This window comes from Rattus norvegicus, chromosome 3 (assembly GCF_036323735.1).
Source record: "Rattus norvegicus strain BN/NHsdMcwi chromosome 3, GRCr8, whole genome shotgun sequence".
NCBI lineage: Eukaryota > Metazoa > Chordata > Mammalia > Rodentia > Muridae > Rattus > Rattus norvegicus.
In genome coordinates, this window is record NC_086021.1 from 27,604,909 (window position 1) to 27,632,012 (window position 27,104).

At 45.6% G+C, this 27,104-nt stretch overlaps 1 protein-coding gene and 1 long non-coding RNA gene across 5 annotated transcripts in view; one reads left to right on the forward strand and one right to left on the reverse strand.

Moving 5' to 3' along the window:
• The window catches only part of Pax8 (paired box 8), a 57,095-nt gene that overhangs the window by 20,909 nt on the left and 9,082 nt on the right, over nt 1-27,104 (reverse strand). For 2 of the 4 annotated variants that reach the window (XM_063284639.1, NM_031141.2), the window contains exons 3-4: nt 2,392-2,557; nt 766-963 (exon numbers count right to left, since the gene is read on the reverse strand). In XM_063284639.1, coding sequence (XP_063140709.1) covers nt 766-963; nt 2,392-2,557 — 364 coding nt within the window. Of the gene's footprint in view, nt 1-765; nt 2,188-2,391; nt 2,730-27,104 lie in introns of those variants that run through there. The other 2 variants (XM_063284640.1, XM_063284641.1) reach the window with 2 other exon arrangements.
• On the forward strand, nt 65-27,021 carry LOC134486348 (uncharacterized). Its single transcript, XR_010065142.1, has 2 exons — nt 65-852; nt 23,248-27,021. It is a non-coding gene; the product is annotated as an uncharacterized LOC134486348 (long non-coding RNA).

Below are 27,104 nucleotides of genomic sequence, written 5' to 3' on the forward strand. Positions count from 1 at the left end.
CATTCTCATACCTGCTTCCTCATGCCCCATGTCATGACTAGAAACATGATATACATATATATATATATATATATATACATATACATACATATACATCTCAAAGGACTCTTTCATCTCTGTGTTCAGCCCTCATTAACCACAGGGCCTTTATGTGCTATGTCAGAGCTCTCTGATATCCGTCTTCATCTAGTTAATTCCTCGTCTCTGCTTCTTACTTAAAAAAGTTTTCATGATTTCCCTAAAAACAAGTTACTCTAGGCTACCCCACTGCTATCAGGCTCCTAGCCCCAGCAGGATCAGTAGCCGCATTTTCGCCCTGTCTTTGTGGGTACTCTATGTCTGTGTTACCATTAGACTGAACTCTACAAGAGGGATTCTGTGTTCTGGGAACTAACACAGAGTAAATGAACGAATGGTGTGTGATCAATGAGTGAGCAAATGTCTGATGAAAAGCAGAAGTGAGCACATGACCAAGTAGTCAATGAGGGCCAGGAAAGGATCGAGGGACTTCTTTTTCAGAATAAAAGAGGATGTGGTGTTTGAGGAAGCACAACATAGCACGGAGACAGAGGGAGGTGCCACAGCAGGAGCCAGAAGAAGGCTGAAAGGAGGGGCATGTGCCAGGCCAAGGAGTCCTTCCTGATTGTTCAAAGGAAAGCTTCATTCACATAGTAATCCTCCACCCAGGCCAGGACATCCATGGTTCTTACAGGGATCTTCCAGAATCCTAGGACCCAGGAGGTGCCAGAAACTGCTGCCTCTCACCTGTTGATGGAGCTGACACTGGGCACAGTGTCATTGTCACAAACGCCTTCTGCCAAGAGCCGGTCCCGGATCTCCCAAGCAAACATGGTAGGGTTCTGCCGCTTGTAGTCCCCTATCTTCTCCACCACCTTGGGGGTGGCCACCTTGGGCTTGGAGCCCCCTATCACTCCAGGCCGGATGCTGCCAGTCTCGTAGTACCTACTCCAATAGAGAACCCCCCAAAATTACCCAATAAGCAGGTGGGGCCTTTGAACATGGACCTGGCCAGAGCCTCTGTCCTCTCTGAGTCTCCTGAGAGGTGTGGAACTAAGACATGCTCCTCCCTGACTCCTGCTCAGCCTAACACTGGATTTCTCTCCAACAATTCACTTAATTGGGTAGATTTATGCTGTTTCCAAAGGCCAGCTCACTGTATTTGCATCAGAGAGCACACCAAGAGCTCCCTTGTAGAAAGGATGTTGCAGGATTGATGCTGAAAGCCATAGGCCTGCAGTGGCTATTTCCCCGTCTATCTTCTCTTAGCATGACTGACTCCCTGATTCTCTCCTTTGTTCCCCTGGCCCTACTCAGGAAAGCCAGCTGCTGTCCTGCTGGCTCACCTCTGCCTTGTCCAAATCTGAGCCATCTCCTTCACCTTCACTCTCTGGTTTTCTTCCAAGTTCCCTGGTTCAATTTAAGCTGCGTCTGAAGTCCAGCCTCACTTAGAATCCCTGACATGAGTCAACCCCTAAACATGAGCTCCTTCCTTCAGAGTCTGCCCACCCCACAACTAACTGGCTAATGGATGGGTGGCTTAATCAAGACTCTGGTCTTCTTAGTCTCCTCTGGTCTCTTCTAAATGAATAAAACAAAGCCTGGGTCTTTTAAAAAGCCATTGTCCTTGCCATTCAAAGCTCTTCTCTCTGGGACTCTACAATCCTCTTAACAATACTCCTTCCTTGGCCCTAAGAAAAGGCCACTTTCCCTCTAGCAATTTCAGATAGAGAGCCAGGGCTCTTCATGGTTCCTTAGAGACCAGCCCCTTAATTTCCCTTGAAATTAAGACCCATATAGGTCTGTGTGGTGGGTTGGGGAGTAAGGTGGACAAGACATGGAACTCCAGAATTCCAAAACTCTCTACTTAAATAATATTTCTGGTGGACATGCCAGAGGCGTTGGTGTTCCTTGTCCTTCTGAACCTATGTCCTGCAGTTCTCAGCTCTCACCGACAGAGATAATCAGAATCACTTCAGTGAGGTTGAGACCAATGACACACATAAGTTTGAGTCCACTCGCTTTCATTGGTCTGTGCTGGAGCCTAGATCCTGACCTGATTTAATGTTTAGAGTTTCCTGGCACAGCCAGGGCTGTGAACAACCACACTGAGTCTTACACATTGATGGTTCTCCATGTTTCTGAGTTTCATACGTCCTGGTCATCCTACAAAAGCCACAGGACTAGCTGAGAGGCTGACGCAGTAGGGCTATGGATTTCATCAAACACTTTCATTGCTTCTTGTAACAGATATTCTGAAAGTTTGGGCTTGAAAAACACAAAATCAGATGGTGCATGGGTCTGCAGCTATGAGATTGACCACAGAAGACAAGCCTTGCAGGGAAAGTGGTGTGTGGTGAATTTCGTGCTTACCTGCCAAGGATCTTGCTTACACAGCCATGGCTGACACGAAGCTGGCGAGAGATATCACAGGGTCTCACTCCCTGGTGGGCCAAGTCCACAATGCGTTGCCGGACAACTTCTGGCAGAGGCCTGCCATTCACAAAAGCCCCTCCTAACTGATTCAGCCCTCCGTGGCCTAAAAAGACAGTATTGTTAAGGACAATGGTCAGAACCAGGAGATAAATGTCAGGTGAGAATTAACCTTGAGTATGACTAGGTGTGAGAGCATGTTTTATCACTCCATGGTCTAGTCCTTCAGGGGTCCCTCACTTTCACCCCGTAGTACTCAGAAACACACCATTTGGGGAGGCTGGCACAAGTGTCATAAATTGTTGAGCCTGTCTGTCATGTGAGTGTTCAAAAGAGGCACATGGCTCTCTGAGAGCCATGCAGGAGCATTTACACCACGTTATCATCAATGCCCTTCTTTCTCCATTTCCCTCCATATGCAGACATGTAGGAGTGGAGAATTCAAGGTGTTCTTAAGCTTATACCGAGCTGAGTGACACAGGAAAAAATATCTCCCTTCTCCCTGGACTTCCTTTTCTTTTCATTGACATGAAGGTACAGGATGAGATGGGTGGTCTTTCCATCTGTCTTGCTCCTCTTAAACCACAGAACCATATTCTAAAACACAAACACCAAAGAAGCAAAGGAGAGAGCCTCTGGTTGAGGTAGGTGAGAGTGGACTGAGCCCTGTCTGCTGCTGTCTTGCCTAAGCAACCCCAAGTTCTTGTCTCTTTTTGACAGACTAGAAAGCTGAGAATTCAGTAGGAGACATCCATGAGCTTTGTACGACTGTGCCAGGCTGAGGGTGAGAGTGCTGCGGTGCCTGGCAAGTCAAGCCTTCAGCTGCTTTCCTGACTTGACCCTCTGGACTGGTTCTGTACCTCATTCTGACCGTACTTATCTAGTCAGACCCATGCCTGCTGAGTACCTAGTGTGTGTCAGGTGCTTTCCCTGAAGCCCCAAGGTGAATAAAGCCACCTGCATACTTGCACCCACCTCACAGGGCTTATCACAGTAGAAGCCTAAACCAGCTAATTAGCATCCCACATGATCCTTTCTGGAATCTCATGCTTAGAGAGGTAATTATTGAATCAGTAGACCCGCCCCGGTCAAAGAAGCACAGAAGGGTTCTTTTAAAAGTGCAAGCTGAGACTCAAGGCAAAGAAGTGCTGGATGAGAGAAAGGGGATCCTGTTTGAACCGTGAGAATAGTACACGCAAAGGTCTTGAGGTTAAGAAGGGAGGTGTCTCTTAGACTGCACTGCTTTCAACTCTGAGATCCACGGTGGGTTAATTTCAGGACTGAGATATACACTTTCCAAAGAGAAGACCATAAAGAGCATTTCTGTGGCTTCACTCAAATAACCCAGCTTATGTGAAGAGTAGCCATGATCCAAACAATCGTTAGGGATCCAATCGTTGATGCTTCTTTGTGGGCCCTTGATTGCTGGCTGGAGATGATCCTGCAACCTTATGACGACAGTGTCATTGCCTAGGCATGACTAGCATCTCTTCACACCAAAAACTGAATCTGGCGATCTAGCTTAGGGTGGGGAAGTATAAGAACTCTAGGTGTTGATGGGAAGCAGAATGGTCTGAGTTCAAACACTTAGGACCATCCTGAAGCTTTCTGCATAGCAGCCAGTATTGTACAGGGGGAGGGAGTTGTAGAGAACCAGCCAATAAGAAGGCAAAGTTGATAACAGGCCAGAGTGATCAGTTAACAATATTTATGGGCAAGGGTGGGAAGTGGCTTCGCTGGGCACACTGTGCCCATTATTACCAATGACTTAGCACATTCAGAACCACCTCCCGATTTCTCCTCAGGGGCCCAAGATGTCTTTCTTCAACAGAACAGATCATTTTCCTTAAAACAAACAAACAAGCAAGCCTCTGTCCTGGGCAATAAGTTAGGAGGAAAAACCTACTGGCTATGCACCAAGTATGAAGGACAGGATGGTCCATCTTCCAGGACAGCTTCTGCCTGTCCTGTTCTAGACCACCTGTCCTGATGAATGCTTTTCCACAAGTTAGATGATGTCTCAGGGACTTTCAGTCCAGCACAGGCGAAGAATAATGTGGCTCTTACTTGCTCTTGAACTCGTTCCTCTTATCCCTCACTGACCACGCTGCCCTTTGTGGAAAAATTACCTCCCACTTTTCTCACTGTTGCCTTTTGACCCTTTGGGATCTAGACTCTGAACACCAGAGCACATCAGACAGCTATCCAAATGTACCAGACTTTAGGCAGGACTACTTTGTCCCTATTTTCCAGAACCTTTGCTGCAAGGAGAGGAGATCTTTGTGCAAAGAATATAGATAGTTGTATCTGGAAGTCAGATTGAGTGTGTGTGCTAGTTATAGAGGTGGCACAAATTGAACGTTTTGCCTGAAAACAAAACAAAACAAAAAAGCACAATGTACTCATGTGATTCTCCAATAGAGACAGTACAAACTAGGGTCCTAAATTATCCTAGAGTCTGACTCAGCATCTTGGAAACCCAAATTCTCAGAACCCTACTGAAGCTCACTACATACCCAGCAGATACTCACAACTCTGGCCCCTGAACTGTGACTTCTCTAAGCCACTATTTTATTGGGGAAGAGCTTGGGTCATATCTCCGCCTTGGTTCTGTGTTTTAGCCATATCATTTGAATAGATTTGGTGGTTTCTAACTGTAGGCACGACATGGAGTTGGACAGCATTGTTCATTATATTGCTACTGACTATAGTAACAGCAATGTTGGGATGAAGGCAGAGAAACATCTCATTAGCTGGAAGTCTTGATATAAATATGAACGGTTTTTTTATTGTAGCAATAATGTGGTTGATTATAATGTAATGCCATGGTAACTCTGACTTGGCCCTAAGCCTGGGGTAGGAGTTCTCAAACTGAAATACACACCAGAGTCAATTGTAGAGTTTATTGAATTAAAACCTATTTTAGCACGATACCCTAAGTTTTTAGATCAGTTAATGTAGGGTGGAATCAAGAATTTATGTTTGTCAGAGGCCCACAACTGCTCACTGTGAAGACAGGAAGTGGCTTTAGAATGCTCAGCCCTAAATGGAACATGAATGCCACCTCTTCCCCTCAAGGCTCAGAGATCTGCACAGAAAAGGAAGTGAAGAGCCCGCACTGGGGGTAAACTCACGGAACAGTGCTTGGGAGGCAGCACACAGGGGGACACACACGCTCACAAGGACCATGACAGCACAAGACCTGCACAGGCTCATGCCAGACAAGAGCCCATCATGGGAGACAGAAGAGAACATGAAGCTGAGGGCTCCTGTTATTTAGATTGCTGATAGGAAAGGAAAAACTAATTCTTTAATTTGTACATCTGCTTCCACTCCCAGAAGTACTGGCCCCCCACACACAAGGTGGGGGGATTCGTGTGGATAGAGAGGTGGAGGATGATCTGTGGAGAGTTGGGGGAATGGGATGAATATGATCAAAATATGTTGTAGAAAATTCTCAAAGGATTAACAAAAGCTTTTTTAAAAGTGTGTTTCGAAGACACTTCTAGGTTGTCTGAGTGCTGAGACTTTGGAACCACTGGGTTAGGCTGGGTGTTGAGCAACGGTTAACAAAACAAACGAACAAGATAATAGTCTTTCCTTCTCCAATCATTTTTCAAGAATTATACTTATTATGTGTATTTAATGGCTTAATTTCAATTCCACTATTCACTATTAACAAAACACTAATAGTGATTCAAGCACAAAGCCCTGGGCATCTACCCTGGAATAAGAAATGAATGTTCAAACCCCTTTCGGGAGACACAGCCCAGATTAATTGAAAATCTTTGTGTTAAGGTAGAAGTCCCTTGTAGAAGCACACAGGCAGTCAGAGAGAAATTGGAGGAATGACTGCAATGAATGAATGAATAGAAGAATGAATGAGTGAATTAGTAACAATAGGAAGTAAAAGAGCTCCTTGCATAAAGTCTTGACCAAGTTGAATGTTATTTACTGCCTCTATAGATCATGAATGGAAGGAAGATAGGGAAGGGCCAGCTGGCTGCATATGAGGTGGCCTCTATGGGCTAAACTGAGTTCTGTGATGGAAGGGCTTTTGTGTTTTCTGTGTCCGGTGTGGAGGAGTGGACTTCTCTAGGTGATTCACCACCAAACGCCCAGAGGTGGGTGCAGGCTTCCTTCCTGCCCTCGGTGAGGCACCGATGCCCACTGTTCCCATGCTGCTTTGTACTTTATGGGCAGGTGGGCCTTAAGGCCGGAAGCCAGTGATCAGTAGGAGCTCCATGGTTGGTCCAGAGGTAGGGTTGGGGGAAGTGTAAATCAGGAAGGGGTTTGAAGCTTCATAAGCAAAGGGTTTTTGTTTGTCTAGAGAGCTGTGGGTGGGGAGAGGTGGCGATGTAGGAGGAAGCCTGGCCGGATAGAAGGAAGTTCTTGAGTATGGTATCTTCAGATGGGAAAAGGCAAGTTTGACAGGGCAGGGAGGACTTGGGGACTTAAATGAATTTGCAGGTCTGTAAAGCTTTAAGTGATGTTTGCTGTCTAGAAGCATCCTTTGAGGAAAATGATCACTGTGGGAGGCCCAAAGATACTGTTTGGTAATTTCTTCTCCACTCAGAAGGCTCTTAGAAGTAAGGGTGAAAGAATAGAACAGACACATCACCTAAAACTCTCATCACACAAACACTTAAGACAGAAGCACACCTTTCCTGCTCCCCGACAACCTTCCGCACCACTATCATGTCACTGGCTTTAACCAACAACACCATCTATTTGGTTTCTTTATGTATTCTCAAGGCGAGAGGCCAAGTCTTAGCACCTGACTCAGAGTCCCTATTGTGGGACCCTCACATCCCATTCCACTTTTCTTTCTTCTTCTGTCTTCGTGATTCCTTAAAGCTCAGCCCCAAATAACAATAGCTCAGTGTACTGTGCTGCCCTGTGCTCTAAAAACAAAAACAAAACTGAATCTTAATATCTGTGGAGTTTTTGGGTTTTGTTCCAAGAGTGGGCAACCCTTAGCAAAGTAGAATTAGCAATGCAGCAATTGCCTGGGGTACCCTCCAAGTCATGCTTTCTACCTCCCTCCTGGGAAGAATAAGCCTTGCTAATGCTAACTTGTCCTAGATGTTCTCAGCCTGGCATTACCCTTCCCTGGGACACCAGCTTTCAGGTCTGCCTCCACAACCTCACAACATCTCCATCTTGACTTTATACCTTTATAGAATTAAAATCCAAGGACTTTGTCTCAAACTATACCTAAAGAAAGTGTTCTAGGACCACGGAACGCCACTGTCTCACATCTGTATGGCAGATCAATCTGTGAGGGTAAGCGCACATCAAATCCTGAGCTGCCCTGCTGGAGAGCAGCATCGTGCATCCCACCTCTCCATGACCTTTGGTGTTTTGTTCCTACCACTTGTCCTAGTAAGGGAAGCTAGAGAAGAAGCAGTGTCTGAGTAAGGTGACTGTTTACCTTTCTCATTCGTTTCTCGTAGACTGCTAATGTTTCGAATGTTCTTGAAACTGACTCTATCATTTATTGTCCTATTTCAAAAATCAATTTTTACCACTCACTTTCTACGAAGCCCATACTCAAGAGTATAAAATGAAATGAAATTCATCTATGCTTTCTTTCCAGCTCCCGAAAATTCTTTCCTTAGCTGTGAAACTCTTTTCTTCCTATTGCTTTCAACCCAAGTGCCCTAAGAAGTAATCCTGCTTGCTTTTCCTGTGTCTCCTTTCCCCTCCCTTCCCATTCATGGCTCAGCCATCTCTTAAGCCTCATGTGCTCAAACGCTTAGTGATGTGTAGGGAGGGAGCCATATTCTCCCCCTTGAAGAGGCTTCCTTGCTTATCTTCTGCTTCCTTATATGACCAGCCTAGGCCTCCACTTCTCTCTAATGGGGTACTTCCCCATTTTCTGTTGCATTGTGTCTGTCTCCTCCATGCTCTCTCACACCCCAGTGCTGTCTTCCTCACACACCTCCATTGGGCAGTTCATTCTTACAGTTTCTCCAACTTCCTATCTTCCATAGCCTCATGAGTAAGAGGAGCCTCCCCTCCCCTTGTAGGTTCAATGTCCTATAGGAAATCTTTTAAATAATAAATCATACTCCCCAAGCTATCTTGGCTGATAACAGCAGTAGCCCTGTGAATTTATAGAGCATGCCCCTTTAGCTTCATCACATACCATTCTCTACCACATTCTCCTTCACGGTTCTTCCACTACTGTTGGCGCACACATTGCCTTTGGGCCTTTGCACCGTTGTTTTCTCCACTTAGAACTTTTGTCTTCCTCTTTGTCTAATTTACCTCTGTTCACTCTGTGGTTTAGCATGGAGCCTCTGGCCATAAGGCGCTTTGTTTTTATTTACAGACTAGGCTGAGCCTCTGTTTAGATGGTTTCCTAGCATTCTTTACATTTATTACATAGTATTCATCAAAATACAGCATCAAGTATGGCTGTTTTTTGAGAAATTTGTTTGAAAATGAGGGAAATTCATAGAAAATACAAGTGAGGAGAAGGGTGTCTGGGTTGATCCAAATCTCTTTGCGTAATTATATAAATGAAAAGTTACTTTTGCCTGTTACCAGATTGAAGCCATGTGAGGTCAAAAATATTTGTTTCATTTTTAGTTAAATTATGTAGCACATTAAATAAATATATTCTATATGAATTAGCTTTTTAGCATCTTGTGTTCCCCTATATAGAGTATTCAGCAGACCATGCATCATTTGTATCTCTAAGTATTTATACCAATATCTTCTAGCTGTCTTCAACATTTAAAAACCCATGTATTCAACATTTTCTTGCGCACTATGACCAAACACTTTAGCAGAAATGAATACATAAAATTGATCTTCACCTTCCTGGAGCTTTTATTCTAGTGATAGTCTAGGAGGAGTTCTACCTTCCGCAAATCAACACACAAATGCATGTTTAATACTTAATATCTCTATAAGGAGACAACTGACATAGAATTAAAGAATAATGACAGAACAATAAGAGAAATGGAATCAGTTCAAGAAGAACAAGGTGACAGAATCTAGACAGGTAGGAGTAGTTTTCCTGAACCCTTTAAGCTCCCTCTGACTTCCCCCATGTAGCTCTTTGTTCTGCAGTTGGAAATCATACATCCACACCCTCCACACCCGTGTCTGATGTACTACTCCATGTTCAGGAATGTGTAAAGAAAGTCCCGGCATCCTTTCATTCACTGTAATCCAAGTGTCTAAATTTCTCAGACAAGACTCACCATGACCTTTCTCTCCTGACTCATTGCCCACCATCTGTTCCTTAAAATCACTACTTTAGTACACATATGGCTTACCATTTGTGTCATAGTACCTAAGTCCTGCCTTGGGTCCTTATCCATGCCTAGAGTACCATTACTTTATTTTCATTTCACTTATAGCTTAAGAGTTAACCTCTTACAGGAAGTCCTCCAAGTTTTTTTTTTCTTGCCTGCTCCTTCTGGTTCTTTCTCCTGAAGAAGTCGAGGCCAGAGCTCCAATACCACATTTAGCAACAATAATTGTCCAACTTTGAGTGTGTCATGCTGCATACACTTTTTCTTGAGGGGCTGTTGTTGTTGTTGTTGTTGTTGTTGTTGTTGTTTACTGAAACCCTAACATCCAAAGTAATGCTTGGCACACTGGGATACTAAATCATGCTTATTTAATTTAATTATTATTTAATTAATTTAATTATTGAAGGAAAGAAGAATGAAAATGGAAGGATTAAAAAGAAAAAGTGAGTGAGGAAAGGCAGAAAGGACAAAGACTAAGAGGGAGGAAAGCAAGCCGGAGGAGGTCAAGAGAACACTACATATATTTTGCCTTCAAGAGAATTCTGTTTTCCACAGATTCTTAGATGTAGGTATTTGAAGAAGGAGATCCACATATAACAGTCCAGGAAAAGAGAGGTTTTCATTGCCTCTGAAAGATGCACAGAATGGATGCAATGGCCTTTCTTCTGGTGCTTACCCAATGGTCCGATGGTCACACTAGGCAGATGAACCCTTCTGAGGTTCATACCTTTGTGAGGAGACAGCTTTATGGATGAATGTGGCTGCGTGTTTTGAGGAGCTTATGGAGAAAGAAGTGATATTTTATTGTTAGAGTTTTTCATCAATGAGGAAATTATCTTCAGTGTGAGCGTTAAAATTCCTAGTTATGGAGCCTTTTACTTCTAACTCTGGTCGCAAAGGTTTCATGAAGAATGCTGGGGTGACTACACAGCCTCTGAGCTTGGGAGGCTTGAGAAGACCATGAGTACCAGCTCAATCTAGGAAGACAGGACTAGTAGTAGAGTTGCCTTTCCTGAGAACTCAGACACCTGCTAGAGGAGAAATTTTTGACCCATGACTGGGTGGGCAGTGCTACTTTGTGTTTTTCATAGCTCAGTAAGTAAAAAAAAAGAAGAGAAACTGCTTCCTGCACCTCATCTGCCTAGAAGCCCGAACTCTACCTTCAAGAACCCATGACTTAATTGATCCAATCCTAGAACCTTGTTTCCTCGGAATTCTTCCGGTAGTTTGGTCAGAAGATGGAAACCTGTTCCTAGGAATTTCAGCAGCTGGGTTTAAACAAAATTTCTTGGGTGTCAAGGAATATAAAAGCATAAAAGAAGAACTCAAGACTCACTGAGATCTGGGTTAGTCGTCCCTAATCCAAATTCCCAAAATGTGAAATGTTTTCAAAAACATAAACTTCTTTAGTACCAACAAGTTAAATGTTTCTGACCTGACTTCTCTGACGGGTCTAAGATCACAAGTACATGGAAATCTTACAGAAAATGGCCTTCAGGATTGTAAGGAACGCCGTAAGGAAATGAGAAACAGATGAATGCAACGATGACATGAGGACACTTGGTCTATCCTCAAGAAGGAAGGTCTTTGAAACACTTCAGGTCCCCCATCTTGAAGAACAGAAAGGCGATCACAGGAAGCAGCCACTGCCTCTAGGCAAGAGGAATCAAAGGGAAGACCTGATACCACAAGAATCTAGGTGCTTGAAGGCAGTTATAGGGAAACAGGAGCAATTCGACTGATGGCTTTGCCCGGATGTTGCTGGGAGGCATGTGAGTTGGGCTCTACAAGGGCCAGAATCTAGAGCCACTGAGGCTGCCGACTCCAGTGACCACTTGGAGCAAGAAGGAAGTCCTCCAGCCTTCTGGTCCTACCATTTGGCCCATTTAGCAACCCACCACGACACTCCAATAGAGAAGCAGCTTACCTGTGTGTGTTTCGGCAATGAGTCCTGGGTAAGGCTCAAGTGTTCATTAATTTTCATTCTCTGAAGCTGTATAGGACAGAGGCCGGAAAACCTGTACTGACCTCTAAATTATGACCTTCACTCCCCTATGTGTAGGTATGTTGTTGGCATGAGGCACCTATGGAACTTAGCACGGAACCTGGGCTCAGTAGGCCCTCTGCTGGGGCTTACCACTGCTGTATCCGTCTTGATAACCATCCTTCTGGGGTTATGGTTTCATGGATGGTTTTTCCTGAAATGGTTTCAATTTAATTTTTTACGTCTCAGCAAGTATCAAATCCTCCTGCAACACTGGGCCTCCTGCCTGGGCTCTTTTCTGATGTTAGCATTTTACAATCCTTAGTGATGAGAGAAGCTTGGTTCTGGATGCTGTGGGGGTCAAGAATAACCACAGTGCTCCTTTCCCCCTGAAGTGCATGACTGGGTGGTTACTCATTGACTCCTGGGAATTCTTTCGGATGCCTTCCTCTGATCTGGCCGACTCTGCTTCTCCACAAGCTTTGAGGCAGTTGGGAGAACCAGCAGCAATTCTGGGTCTCCTATGGTCTGAAGCTCAGCCAGATCAAAAAGTATCTCCCTATGGGATTATAAGGCTTCACCTGGAAGGCAGGGGAAGATGGCCTTGCTTGGATTAGCCCAGAGGGTGGTGTGGCTGAGAGGATTAGCACTACCATTTCATCTCTGGTACTCTGGTATGGAGGGAGGTGGCATAAATGCAGAAGCGGGAGACAAATGGTGGATAAAAGGGTGCTGACTGAACATGAACCAAAATTGACCTTTGAAAAGAGGAAAGAGAAGGAAGAAGGGAGGTGGGCTGTGCTCCATGTTCACCCCTTTCCTGAGGTAGTTATTGCTTAGAAACAATGGCTGCAGGCAGCATCAAGAAACATGCTTCTTCCTGAGCCAGGCAGAACAGTGTAGTGCATCTTTCCATTAAATTCGCAGCCCCTGAGGTAGAAATCGCATCGCCTCCATTTACATACGTCGCAGTGAGGAGCAGAGATTGTAAGTAATTCGCCCAAGGCTGCATGTTACAATGGGGCCAGAACTGCCCCTCAAGCTGGGGACTCTCCATGTGACGCATAAACAAATACTCTGCACTATGTGACCTCTGCCGACCCTGGCAGCGAGGTGGTCGGTCCACATTGAGTCAGACCCTACCTCAGAGTGACACCACCTATCAAGTGCGTGCACTTCCCAGACCCACTTTAAATTCTTCCTCGATTTCCATTTGTTGGAGGATCAGTGTCTACATCTTCACTATTTGATTTTTTTTCCTTACTGGAAAAAAAATGCAATTCTTTTCTGTCCCCTACTCTTCCATACGGGTTCAGTTTCCTCTGCTTTCTTCCAGTCTGCTTGTACCTTCTGCCTGTCGAGCTGTAGGTCCAACCCCGTCCTCTGTCTTCTTCAGTCGCTTTACCTTATTTCTACCCGGTGTGGTGTTACTCATCTGACCCTACTGTCACTAGGGCCCTACCCCTTCCAAAGGAAGGGAGCAAGCCTTCTCCGCCCCGTCTCTCTCCTGTGTCTTCACCTCTGCCTCCTCTCTCTCCCCCTCCCCTGGCCCCTTTAGCCACCCCCCTGCATAATCTCCCGCTGCCTGCATGACTGCCCAGGTTCTTTATCCCGTCTTCCCTCAAAGGCATTCACAGCTCTGCTGTTATTCTTGTATTAGCATTGAACCCATTAAAGCTAATTTGTTTGCCCTAATCTCCATTTATTTTTCCCTAGTTGATATTAGATTTCCCTTTCTATTGCTCCAGCATGATTTTCTCTTTGTCTTCCTAATGGTGTACCCCCCCTTCTTCTATTAATCTGGTTGGCTTCACTGTTCTTTCAAGGCCTTTTCTCTCTGCCTCCCTCAGCCCTTAGATTAACCCTGTCACCTCCCTCCCAAAAAGGGACCTCCTCGACGTCTGTATTTTCAAGAATGAAGCTGCTGTAGACGTCAATAACTGTCTGGGGAGGGCACTGATGATCTCGACATCAGGTTATTTCCTAAGGCCAATCTGTAGGTTTCCAAAACACGGAGATCAGAGTGCACAAGCACCTGGGTCACACGGGCTGTGTTGAACTTGAAAGTTTACTCTGCCCTAGTTTTTCCTAGGTAGCAGGAACTTGGAGGCTCTCTCAAAGATTTCAAGAGACTGTTTTCGGCTAGCTTATGCACTATATATTCTATAAGTATGCTAAGCAGTAGACAGGCAACTTTCTCCATATGGCTGAGATTTGGTGGTGCTTCACCTTCCTAAAGATGTGGAGGCCCTCTGTGGCTGGGCTCTGAGTGTTTCTGATCTACACCTTGCACCCTGGCTTCCACAGACCTAAGGAAAGAGGCCTACTAGGAGCAAGGTTCAGAAACTTTCTCTCACTGCCAGCCTTGCCTGTCCCGAGGCCTCCATCTGAACCTGAATGCAGGTTTCTTCCTGGGCACCAAGACCTCAGAGGCAGCTCAGCTCCTCTGACTGTATAGGCTCCTTCCTGGAGAGCAGAGTCCTTCCCACCTCAGCGCTCACTGAACTCCCTTGAGAAGGAAGCCTGGTGCTTTTCACCTGTACAGCTTAAAGAGAAGATGTTAGTAGAATGCCCCTGATCTTGGATCCTTGAAAAGAGCTTCTGGTGATTTCTTAGAGTTTCTAGCCACTCTGTAAAATAGAACACAAACTATTAATTAGTTGATTAAACATAAACTTGCAACTGCTAACCTCTCCAGGTCCTGGAAGGTGTGCTAGAGGCCTTTCTCTCCAGGTCCTGGAAGGTGTGCTAGAGGCCTTTCTTCTGGCTCCTCCCCCGAGCATCTGTGGGCCTGTGGACTCCTGCTGTAAAACTGCCTGAGGGTGGTAGAAATACCCACACCAGACAGTTCAGAGGTCTGTCTTACTGCAGGTGAAGACATTTGCTGAGTATAAATTTTGGCTTCTAGCTCTTTCCCACATCACCCCACATTCCCCCCAGTTCAGAGGCTATCGCTCTTTGGTTGGTTGGTTGTTTTGTTTTGTTTTGTTTTTTTGTTAGGAAAATAGATTGATATTAAAACAATATTCAATTCTGGGAGATAATGTGATGAGGTGGCTTCTGAATAGATGATAGGCTTTGCCCTGGAGAAACACACGCAAGGCTTTGCCCTTGAGAAACACACGCATTAATAACTTTTACTATGTTACCAAACCTTAAGGCTTTTGATCCATTCACTACGGGTTGTATGCCATCACCTTCCTTTCCCCAAGAAGTCCTGTAGAATATCCACAGGTGTGGTGTGGGTGGGTGTGTGGTGTGTCTGTGTGTGTCTGTGTCTCTGTGTGTGGTGTGTGTCTGTGTGTGTCTCTGTGTCTGTGTGTGTCTCTGTGTCTGTGTGTGTGGTGTGTGTGTGTGTGTCTGTGTCTGTCTGTGTGTGTGGTGTGTCTGTGTGTGTGTGTCTGTGTCTGTGTATGTGGTGTGTGTGTGTCTGTGTCTGTGTGTGTGTGTGTCTGTGTGTGTCTCTGTGTCTGTGTGTGTGGTGTGTGTGTGTGTGTCTGTGTCTGTCTGTGTGTGTGGTGTGTGTGTGTGTGTGGTGTGTGTGTGTGTGTCTGTGTCTGTGTGTGTGGTGTGTCTGTGTGTGTGTGTGTCTGTGTCTGTGTGTGTGGTGTGTCTGTGTGTGTGTGTGTGTGTGTCTGTGTCTGTGTGTGTGGTGTGTGTGTGTGTGTCTGTGTCTGTGTGTGTGGTGTGTGTGTGTGTCTGTGTCTGTGTGTGTGTGTGTCTGTGTGTGTGGTGTGTGTGTCTGTGTCTGTCTGTGTGTGTGGTGTGTGTGTGGTGTGTGTGTGTCTCTGTGTCTGTGTGTGTGGTGTGTGTGTGTGTGTGTCTGTGTGTGTGGTGTGTCTGTGTGTGTGTGTGTCTGTGTCTGTGTGTGTGGTGTGTCTGTGTGTGTGTGTGTGTGTGTCTGTGTCTGTGTGTGTGGTGTGTGTGTGTGTGTCTGTGTCTGTGTGTGTGGTGTGTGTGTGTGTCTGTGTCTGTGTGTGTGTGTGTCTGTGTGTGTGGTGTGTGTGTCTGTGTCTGTCTGTGTGTGTGGTGTGTGTGTGGTGTGTGTGTGTCTCTGTGTCTGTGTGTGTGGTGTGTGTGTGTGTGTGTCTGTGTCTGTCTGTGTGTGGTGTGTGTGTGTGTGTGTGTGTGTCTGTGTCTGTCTGTGTGTGTGGTGTGTGTGTGTGTGTGGTGTCTCTGTGTGAGTTGTGTGTGTGTCTCTGTGTGTGTATGTCTCTGTGTGTGTGTGTCTGTGTGTGTGGTGTGTGTGTGTCTGTGTGGTGTGTGTGGTGTCTGTGTGTGTATGTGTCTCTGTGTGTGTGTCTCTGTGTGTGTATCTGTGTGTGGCGTGTGTGTATGTGTCTGTGTGTGTGTCTGTGTGTGTTCTGTGTGTGTGTTTCTCTGTGTGTATCTGTGTGTGTGTCTGTGTGTGCTGTGTGTGTGTGTCTGTGTGTGTGTGGTGTGTGTGTCTGTCTGTGTGTGTGTGTGTCTGTGTGTGTGTCTGTGTGTGTGTCTGTGTGTGAGAGAGGGAGCATCTCTGTGGAGGAATAGTGCATAGTAAACAATCCAAGTTCAGTCACCATGTCTTGCTAGAACACTAGGTTCTGTAGCTCCACTACAAGGTTATATATCTGAGTTTAATAAACACACATTTAAAAAAATCCCCTTGAGATGGGTGAGAAGGGAAATAGAGATGTGTTTAGTAGAACCTCTAGTAGAGACAGACAGTCATGAGAGTGGAGAGGGAGAGGACATCAGGAGGTGGGGGGACAAGAGAGAAAATTGGGGTAACTGCAAGGACTCAGAGGCCAGGTAAGTAAGGAGTCTTAAATAGAATGCACTTACAAAGTAGGCAGGAAAAAAGACATGCTTTCGCCCTTTTAACGAAGCCACCTGTTTCTCTGCAGCTCTAGGTTTGTTTTTCAGATCTTAACTAAGATAAGATGTGATTGACAAGCTTAGAGAGGGGGGAAAGGGTAGTCTTTGGCTAGAATAAGAATCAGGGACACAATTGGAGACTATGTATATGTGGGGGGTGGCAGAGAGAGAGAGAGAGAGAGAGAGAGAGAGAGAGAGAGAGAGGAAGGAGGAGGAGGAGGAAGAGGAGGAGAAGGAGAAGGAGAAGGAGAAGGAGAAGGAGAAGGAGAAGGAGAAGGAGAAGGAGAAGGAGGAGAAGAAGAAGAAGAAGAAGAAGAAGAAGAAGAAGAAGAAGAAGAAGAAGAAGAAGAAGAAGAAGAAGAAGAAGAAGAAGAAGAAGAAGAAGAAGAAGAAGAAGAAGAAGAATGTTGGAGTTGGATTTCTCAAGGCAGGACAGAAGGAGGTGTGGCCACTTTGTGCTGCAGGTAGGAGCGCATAAAGATCTGCCTTTCTAAGTACAATACACCAAGCAAAACCTTCAACAAAATTCCCCATCTGTGGTTTCCACAACCATTGCAGCTACTAACTCGCAAGCTGGTACCATTTCGAATTTTTTGCTCTGAGGCCTGACTCAAGGCTGCAGAAGAAAGTGAGAGGGGACAGAGGGGAACAGAAACAACTTCCAGGCTGAAGTTTCAGAGGAAACTCAGAGTGCTGGAAATGGGGAAGCATGAAGTTGTCTGCAGGACCTGTGAGCACGAACCTGTGCCTAGGATTTTGCAGAGCATATAGTCACAGAGGCCTGATACTCCAGGGCTCTCCTTGGACTCTGGGCGAGGTCAGAAAGCTCCCCAGAAGAATAAAAAGGTTGAGCCCTCCACAGCACACCAGCACAGTGGTCCTGAGGCTGTCGTAAGATGAAATCAGTACTGGAGGACTACAAGGGCTCCTGTGTAACCCTCGTGGTGATGGAGTAGACTGCTGTGACCAGAATTCTGTGGAAGGGTACATGCAGGACACTCCAAGAGTACAGCTGACAGCCAAGAAGAGATGACGATGTCCAGACTCCCCCTGGCCTGCCGAGCCAGGGCAGAGTTTGTGTTCTCTGACCTGTTCATTTTCTGTTGCTGGAAGCCCTTCAGTATCGTGGTGCTGTTTCAGTAGAGACGAGGAAGAGACAGTAGAGTTTGGGTGGAATGACTCAGAACCAAGGGGTGCTCTGAAAGATAGTGTCTTCCCCAATCAGCTTGTTTGGTTGCCATTTTGATCGTTTTTAGTTTAAATCTGTACCATCATATGAAGTTCTGTGCTGGGCATCAGGGGTAATATCCCTTCCACTGTAGGACAACAAAAAAGATTTTGGATGACAGGTGTTGACTTACCCTACTCTGTCAGTCTCCAACCTGGATGTCTGTGCTTGGTGTCACAAGGGTTCTAATCAGGTATAGGTAAAGTTGGGGTTAGGGAAGGGTGCTTAGCAAGTCCCTGACACATAGTGCCTATTTTGTTAAAAGCTAAAATGTGTCTTATTCATCAAATCCATATGTTGAGGTCCTAGCCCTCAATGTTTCAGAGCGTGATTCTATTTGGAAACAGAATCTTTGTAGGTGAGGTTAAAATGAGGTCATTGGGATGTGCACTAATCTAATGTATCCATGATCTGGACTAAAGAATAATTTAGGACAAAGGAGTAGGCAGATAGGAAGACCATGTGGAGACTGAAGTTGTGCTGCATGAGCCAAGGGGTGGCAGAGATTGCCCACACACTGGAAGCTAGGAGGAAACCCTGACTTCCTAGCTCCGAAACTTCTGGCCTTTAGAACGTTGAGAAATGTATGATGTTGGTGACATCTTGCCTGTGTATTTTGTCACCAAAGCCCTAGAAAATGAATACACAAATTACTAGGGGTTAATTGTTTTGTTCTTGTTTTGTCTGTGAATGTATAGGTGTATGTGTGTCTTGCTATGTGATCCAGGCCCAGTGAACTCCTCTTGCCTCAGCAGCATGAGTGCTGGGATTATAGATGTGTTTTGCCTGAATGTATTTCTGTGCGCCATGTGTGTGCCTGGTGCCTACAGAGGCCAGAGGAGGGTGTCATATGTCTTGAAACTAAAGTTACAGACGGTTGTGAGCCACCATGCAGGTGTTAGGAATGGAACCTGTGTCCTCTAGAAGCTAGTTCTCTCCACTGCTGAGCCAACTGCCCAGCCTCTTCAGTGGGTTTTGAACTATACATCAGATGGGAAGACTCTGCGAGACACCCTTCTGAGATGTTTACCTGTCTTGTACCTCTAAAGGGTCTCTCAGTATAAGGCAGGTTCAAGCAAGACTCTTGGGGAAAAACTCCTTTAAACATGACACCCATATCCCCTGCCAACATTGTCTCCCTGTCAAGCCAGCACTCTCTTCTTCCTTCTAAATCCTTCCATCTTGTGATGGGATCTCTTTTATTCACAAAAGATTATTAGGGTCCAGCAAAGCATCAGCATGCATCCCTTCCCGTGCTCTGCACAGGATCACTGCCAGGGTACACGTAGAAGTTGCCAAACTCCTGGAATACTCTTCGTTTGTAACAGCCGTCATATAACCAATCCATTCTTGAAACGCTAGCCCACTTTCCTGAGACAAGCATGGATGGGCCACTGTGAACTAATTACTGCTCTTGGACTCCATCTCCAGTGGTCCCTCACTGTTATACCTGGGAATGTGTTAGTTATTTCTTCATTGTGGAGGAGGAGGAGGAGGAGGAGGAGGAGGAGGAGGAGGAGGAGGAGGAGCAGGAGCAGGAGGAGGAGCAGGAGGAGGAGGAAGAGGAGGAGGAGGAGCAGGAGGAGGAGGAGGAGGAGGGAGAGGAGGAGGAGCAGGAGCAGGAGCAGGAGCAGGAGCAGGAGGAGGAGGAGAGTTTATTTCGGCTCACAGTTAGAAGCTGTAGTTCATCATGGTGAAGAAGGCGGGGATATGAGGTGTCTGGCCATAATGTGTCCAGAGTCAGGAAACAAAGATGAGAAGAATTGAAGAAAAGAGATTGAGAAAGGGAGGAGAGGAAAAGGAAGATGAGGAGGAAGGAAAGGGAGATGGGAAGGAAGACGGAATGGGAGGAGGAAAGAAGGGAGGAGGGGAAGGAGACGATAAGGGAAGGGGGAGAAGGGAAGGAAGGAAGAGGAGGAGGAGGCAGCTTCCTTGAATTGGAGAATTCACGATACACATGAGACACATCTCTGTGCTGGGTATCAACTGGAGGTTGTTTTAGTCTTAGCCTGTAAGAATCTAGAAATCTTCTGTCCTCAGAGAAATGTTTGTCTTTAACCTAACCAGCCATCTTGCCAAGCAACTTGTGTCCACTAGTCTGGTCCCTGCTTCAGAACTACCCATGAGCTGACCATGTTTGCAACTTGTAGTTGGATTTGGGGTGCAACCTGACTACCCAGCATTTGACCTCCCCAGGACTGAGGAGGCTTGCCAGCAGGGCAGCGCCATCTTTGATAGCTGCCACAGGTTCTCTAGAAGGCAACATTCCTTGTTTCTCCAGTGTCCTGCTTGTCATTTATTATAAAGAAAATCGAGATGTGATTGCATCATAATCATGTGGAAAGATTCAGGTATGCTTCACATTGGAAAAACTTCAGTCAGTTACTAAAACAATAAAACATGTTATTGGAGAATTAAGTGGAAGTGACTCACACAAGTATTCCCAAGCCTCACCCCTCAGAGGATTCTGTACAACGTGCTGGGAAATTGAAAATTTGAAGAATTTTAACTTTTATGTAGCTCAGAGAGAGGACACCACAAATAAAAGCTAAAAAATGTTAGTAACAGGGGACAGGGGTGGGGATGTCTGAGTGCTGAGGTGTGGAAGAGAGCAGACAAAATGGGAAGTAAGATAGATGGTACTAAAGTTTGAGGGTATCTGAGAGAGTCAGATACCTTGCTTGAGCAAGGTTGTGGGAGGAGGGATGGTGACCAGTCTGGCACCGAGTGGGCAAAGGTCCACAGTGGGAATGTCCATGTGTGTGTTTTATAAACAATGACTAGCTTGCTGAAACATGGGTGTGCATGCAGAAGTAGTGTTGGGGAGTTCTCTCGGATCCCACACAGCAGTTGACTTAAACAGAAAACTGTTAATGATTGGATTAAAAGGAAGCCCAAGCAAGAATTCGAAATTATTTTGGAAAATCACCAGGCTAAGTTTCTTTGGAACAGGGCCAGGAAAGGAGAGAAATCAAAATGTTTCAATAATGTGAGGAATCTAGCTATCAAAACTTATTGCCACAGCTATTGCCTTAATAAAAACGTCACAAAATCCAAAAGACTCTAGCGAGAGAGAAGAAGAAGAAGTACATGAAAAGTGGCAAACGCAGAAACAGCAAAGTCAACCGGACAGGACTGAAGCTTTGGGATCAGGTCAGGCAAATGCTCTGTAAGCAGGCTCTGTGAAGGTGGCCTAGAACGACTGCTCAGGCTTTGTTAAGTGCCCCTAGCCACGCAGGACCTCATCCATCTTTCTTCTTCCCACTGCTAGCTCTTTCACAAGGGCACACATTCTAGAATCCCCCACTGCTGCTTGGGCTACTTAGTGAGGCTTCACCTTTAGCCCTCCCTCAGCTACACCAAGTCACAGCTCCACCCCCCTCCTTGTTCAGCATTTTGCCTCAGGTCCTGACCCAAGCCTCCTTGGCTATAGGTGAAAGTCCACTTTGGCTATAGGTGAAAGTCCACTTTGGCTATAGGTGAAAGTCCTCCTTGGCTATAGGTGAAAGTCCTCCTTGGCTATAGGTGAAAGTCCTCCTTGGCTATAGGTGAAAGTCCTCCTTGGCTATAGGTGAAAGTCCACTTTGGCTATAGGTGAAAGTCCTCCTTGGCTATAGGTGAAAGTCCTCCTTGGCTATAGGTGAAAGTCCACTTTGCTTTTCTGCCTCTGGAACATCAGCACAATGGCAGAGGTATCCAGGATTGAGAATATTGCCTGAGGTGGCCCTCAGATGCTCTGCCCTCACGGCTTCATCTTCAGGGACCAAGATGCTGAACTATGGAAAATATGAGGCCTGGTGCTCTTGCTGCTATTCCCCTTATCTTAGTCCTGACCCAGCAAGGGCCACTAAACCCAACTTCATTGCCTACCACACTAAAGGGCTTAGTAAGTATTTACTTATTTAACTGACTAGTTAATGCTAATCCGGCTTAAAATAATTTAGAATTAAAACCTAGGACTTGCTTAGCCAAGGAATATAAAATCAGGTAAAGGCAATGGGATTAAATACCAACAGGTGATGCTGATGGATTTGCACAGCTTGCCCTAGGCAGCCAAGTGACCCTGCAATGCAGAGGGGGAAAGGAGTCAGAGTTGGAGAAATAAGAGGTATAGCTTTTATAAGAACTGGCAGAGAAATGGAGCCGGGAAGAGGTTACCATGGGAAAATGGTGGGCTAGGACTAGGAGCCTTCCCAGAGATGTGTGTACATCCCAGAAGGTAGCAAAAGAAACCATATCTATGGATTTCTAGAAGGGTATCTTCAGGGATAGCAAGACCTTCAGAGGAAATCCCAAGGAGAGGCATCCTGGCCTAAAGAATTTTGATGATCGTTTTGAATTGTCAACTTGACACAATCTAGAATCATTGGGGAAGAGAACTTCAATAAGGAATTGTCTAAAACAGTTTGGCCTTGTCTTTGTGAAAGGATTTGGGAATCTTAATTACATTAATTGAGGTGAGAACACCCACCCAATATGAGTGGCACCATTGCCTGGATTCTGGATCATATGAGTGGAGAATGTAGGCTGAATACCAACAGACGTGCATTAATTCATTGCTCTTTGTTCCTGACTGTGAGTGTCACATGACTTACAGCATCAAGTACTGGCCACCTTGATTTCCCTGTAATAGAACCATGAGGCAAACAATCCCTTTCTCCTTAAAGTTGCTTTCAGCAGGATATTTTATCACAGCTATGGGAAAGAAAGCTAAGACAGGCATTTACCAGGGGAGCTGAGAAAATGAGAGCACAGCAGTTTGCACAGATGTAATGATAGATGAGTGTGTGCAAGCCTGGGAATCTGAGCGATGGGAGGCCCTGCTGCACTCGCCACCATACTGCTTCAAAGCACCTGGGTGCCTCAAGTGTCCAACATACATGAACTATCATGTATCTGTAAAGAAGAGGCACTGTTAGGAAAAGGTAAATCAAGTCCCAGAGATGCCCTCTGAAGGATAGAGGCATGTGGGTCCCAATATTTCATGTAACTAGAGAAGCGTAACATCTGTGTGGACATCAGACAGTTTCCCTTCACACCAACACCAGCCTCTCTGACATGTATGTATTAGACCAGAATGGTCAGATTGCTCTGCAACAAACACCTTGGAGCAGTGAGTTTAATGGGACCACTGAATCAGATCCTAGGTCATGGATCCCAAAGAGCAGACATAGAAGTTTGTAAGTAGAAAAGCTTACATCTTCGACATGAAGGTATTTTGTCTATAAATGCACTGTTTCTTACAAGTACTTCAGGCTTTGCTGTATAAATGAGGAACTCTGCTCACCTGCAAGGGAATGTTGTTTGAGAGTCACAGACTTTTGAAAGTGGTAACTATTTGCTCACTGAGTAAACCATATTGTTCGCAATAACCGTAAACACAGTTCTTGTGGACGTTGCAACAAACATGGTCTCATATATTCATGCGTTTTGTGAACTCTCCCTGTTCCCTTCAGGTTTTGGCCAATAGACACCTGTGTAAGCTGTGTACTGGGCTTGGGACAGATGCCGAAGGCCCCGAGGAGAAGAGATGCTCCAAAATTCTGAAGCAGAGCAAACTGGTAGGGCTGACAGTGTCTTCTGAGCAAAGGATCCTGCCTGAACAATGTGCCCTCAATGTGTCCTCAGGGTACAAAAAGCTGGATTCTGTGAAGAATACGTCCTTATAATTGCCACTAGTAACTGTCCAAATCAAGGAAGATCCACCATGAAGTCCAGGGACCCAGTGTTATTAGATGCTGCTACTAGCGAATGCTCACCTGTCCCTGAACCTCAGATCACAAGAGCAATGCTGAACTCAAGAGTGTCTACTGAACCTCCATGATGATCCATGTGCTTTAATTTCATAAGGTCAGGGAAGCAGGGCATGGCTGGATACACCATATTCCCTTATTCAGATCTGAAACCAAGGTGGTATGGGCTGTTACCCTATTCAGAAATCATCCCACAATCAAGAGCAGAGACCCTGGAAGCTTAGATTCTACATCCCTACTTGATCTATTATCACTTCCTTGTAACTGTGTATTCAACCAGGACATAACCAGCCACACCTGTAATTTCATACCTGAGTCTCTAGGGGTCTCTGAGAAAGAGGTGCTTCTCTTTGCCATTTATCACCTCTAGTTCTACAACAATTTCTAAGCATTGAAAGTCTTATTCCCAGTATGTATAAGAAGGTAGTGCATGCAAGCTTATAACTGACATATATATGGAAGACTAAACTGAAAACGGCCAGGCATCCAGACTACAAAATTCAGGAAGCCACTCATTCATTCTCAGAACTGACCATGTCCTTGCCCACAAGAAAGAGGCTCGTGAACCTTTATAGTTCTCTCTAGTTCCAGCTGTGTGTGTGTGTGTGTGTGTGTGTGTGTGTGTGTGTGTGTGTGTGCATCTAGGTGTGTCTCAGCAGCTCTCAGTGGACTTCAGCCTGTGAAGGAGGCCCTTTCTTCCCTTTCTCTAAACCCTGCTTACTCAGAAAAGACTGAAGACATCTCTCTCTCTCTCTCTCTCTCTCTCTCTCTCTCTCACACACACACACACACACACACACACACACACACACACACCTCATCTTAGAGCTTCTTAATCCACCCTCCCCACACAAAATCACTGAGAGAGCTGTGGTCTTTAAAAAGAGGTCCTTGGTTTGACAGAAGGACTGTAGGACCTGGATCCAGGTGTGTAAACCCCAGTCTCTGTCAGTACAGTGTGATGACAGGGCCTCATCTTTGACTCTCCTTGACCTGATCACTTCCGGGGCCAGTTGGGCTATTTAGCATAATTAAATACTATGCAGTTCTTGGAGTTTGTGTTTGAGTATCTGACAGACCCTCAGGTAGCTCAAGCCTAGAATATAGGAGTCATAAAGATAAATACCACTATGCAAAGTGGACCACAAGCTGCCATAGTTGCAGCAGTAAGAGTTCTTGAGGAAATGAGGAAGAGGGAAAATAGTGGAAAGTTTTATAGGAGGAAGGGAGTCTGATGAGGATGGCTCCTTTGCAGGCAGCAAGTGCTTCACACACATGACCCTGACCCTCCGAAGCAGGACCAGTGAGTCCCAACAGCTGACAAAATCAACAGCTCCTTAACTCGCACAGTATAGACAGTCAGAAGAGCGTCAAAGCAGGCCAGCCTTCTAAAGCAGCTCAAGATGGATGATGTCTACGTGGGGCAGATTGACAAACACAGAACAAAAGTACTCTGCAAATGGCGAGAGGCTGAGACAACTGTGTCTACACTACATGATAGAGAACAATTAATAGAGAGGTGAAACCAAACAACATGGCTGGGCCAGTGCTGACGTGCGGCTGGGCCTCTGGTATGTCCAGGCAAAGGATCCCTTCCATCTGATAGAGCCTAGCATTTCAGCTCTGCAGAAGTGCACATCTGTCCACGACACTGGCACCTATAATTCTACCTCATTTTGAGCTGTCCAGCCATATGGAGATGAAACTCCAATGTAGGCTTCCCTGGAGATTGCTGATCCTACCCAGGCTCTCAGGATACCTTTCTGGAGCAGAATACTTTTAGGATCCACCAGACCACAGATGGCCACAGGAGGTCTTTATGTCAGCCATGATGATGTGGTTTCTCTCTAGTAGCGGTTCAAGGTAAATGACCTCAGCTTCCTGGTGCTCCCAACTGACCTGTCTGTCTGTGTTTGTCCTTGTCCTGCCCCTTTCTGTCTGTTCTGTTCATTCCCAGTTCTGGTACTCTGGGTCTGTTCCCTTTAAAGGTATTCACAAGAATCCATTTCCCTGACCTAGATAGGTACCTCTCATCTCTTCATGATAAAAGCCCAGACATTCACCTTTTTTTTTTTTTTTGTTCTGGCCACAAATGCTACCGCCCCTGGCACAGTGCCCTAAGTATGGTAGGTGGTGCTTCACGTAGGCTAGTTAAGCTGAAATAAACTGCCGCTTCTCAGACTCCAGCTGCTTTCTAGATTGACTCTAGCACTGTTTTTCCTTGCCTATGAGCCTTCCCCTTGCTTCCACCTCAGAGTGGAAAAAAATCAGACACTCATCACAAGAGGAGTCTGTGCACGTGGAGAGGTCACTCACAAGTGCTACATGCACTTTGAGGTTTCTCAAGAACCAAGTCAGCACCAGGATGAAGGCGCAAAGCTGAGCTCAAGTCCTCGGTTAGCGCTCTGTGACCACGGCTTAAATGTCAGCCAGGGTCTGTCATCAGGCTCGAACTGGGCTATTATTGCGCAAAGCAAGGACATAGAAGACAGGTGGAGAGAAAGAGAGATGGGGAGAAAAGAGAAGAAAGCAGAAAACTGGAGATGTTTAATTGCTGAAAACTAAGTGGTATGGATCTGAGTTAGAAATGAATTTCTAAGGCAAGTGTTTGCATGTCCTGTCTTAGCTGCGTACACAGTGCCACTGCAAACCCACAGGGGCTCTCTGGCAGACTCATTAGGTCTTACAGCAGTGGTTCTCAACCTTCCTAATGAGGCCCTTCGTAACAGTCCCTCATGCTGTGGTGGCCCCAACCATAAAATTGCTTTCACTGCTGCTTCATAATTCTAATTTTTCTGTTATGAGTTGTGATGCAAATATTCTTACAGATAGAGGTTTGTCAAAGGGGCTGGGACCCACAGGTTGAGAACCACTGTCCTTGCATGTTCTGGATCCTAACCTAAAGTCCACAGACCTCATTCTATTAGAGGCTTAGTGCCCCAGCTACCGCTGGGCTGTCCTGTGAAATGGCTTTCTAGCTAAGACAGTGCAACAGTTCCCATCGGCTGTGGGGACCCTAGTGAGTTTTCCTTTACTTATCTCAGCAGCTGTGAGATGAGCTCTGTCTACATGGACTATGAAAGGGCCCCTCCTAAATCTACAAAAGAACAAAGTTTCAGCTCTGGATCATCTGCTGAGACAGTAGGATATCTGGAATTGTGTCCTGGACACTCCGTTCCCTGGCAACCACAATATGGAAGAGTTGTTGTTGTTGTTGTTGTTGTTGTTGTTGTTGTTGTTGTTGTTGGTTTATTTTGTTTTTGCTGTTTCTTTTTTGACTAGGGCTAATGATACAGTCCCATTTTTAGAGTGTTTGCCTGGCATGCAGGAATCCTCGAGTTTGATTCCCAACACCTTATAATTCAGTAGTGGAGACTCATTGTTATAATCTAAACATTCAGGAAGCAGAGGCAAGAGGTAGAGAAGTTCATGCTAGCCTCTGCTGCCTGGGCTATGTAAGTCCCTTTAAAACATAAAGTAGAAAGAAAGAGAGGAAGAGAGGAAGAGAGAAAGAAAGGAAGGGAGGGAGGGAGGGAGGGAGGGAGGGAGGGAGGGAAGAA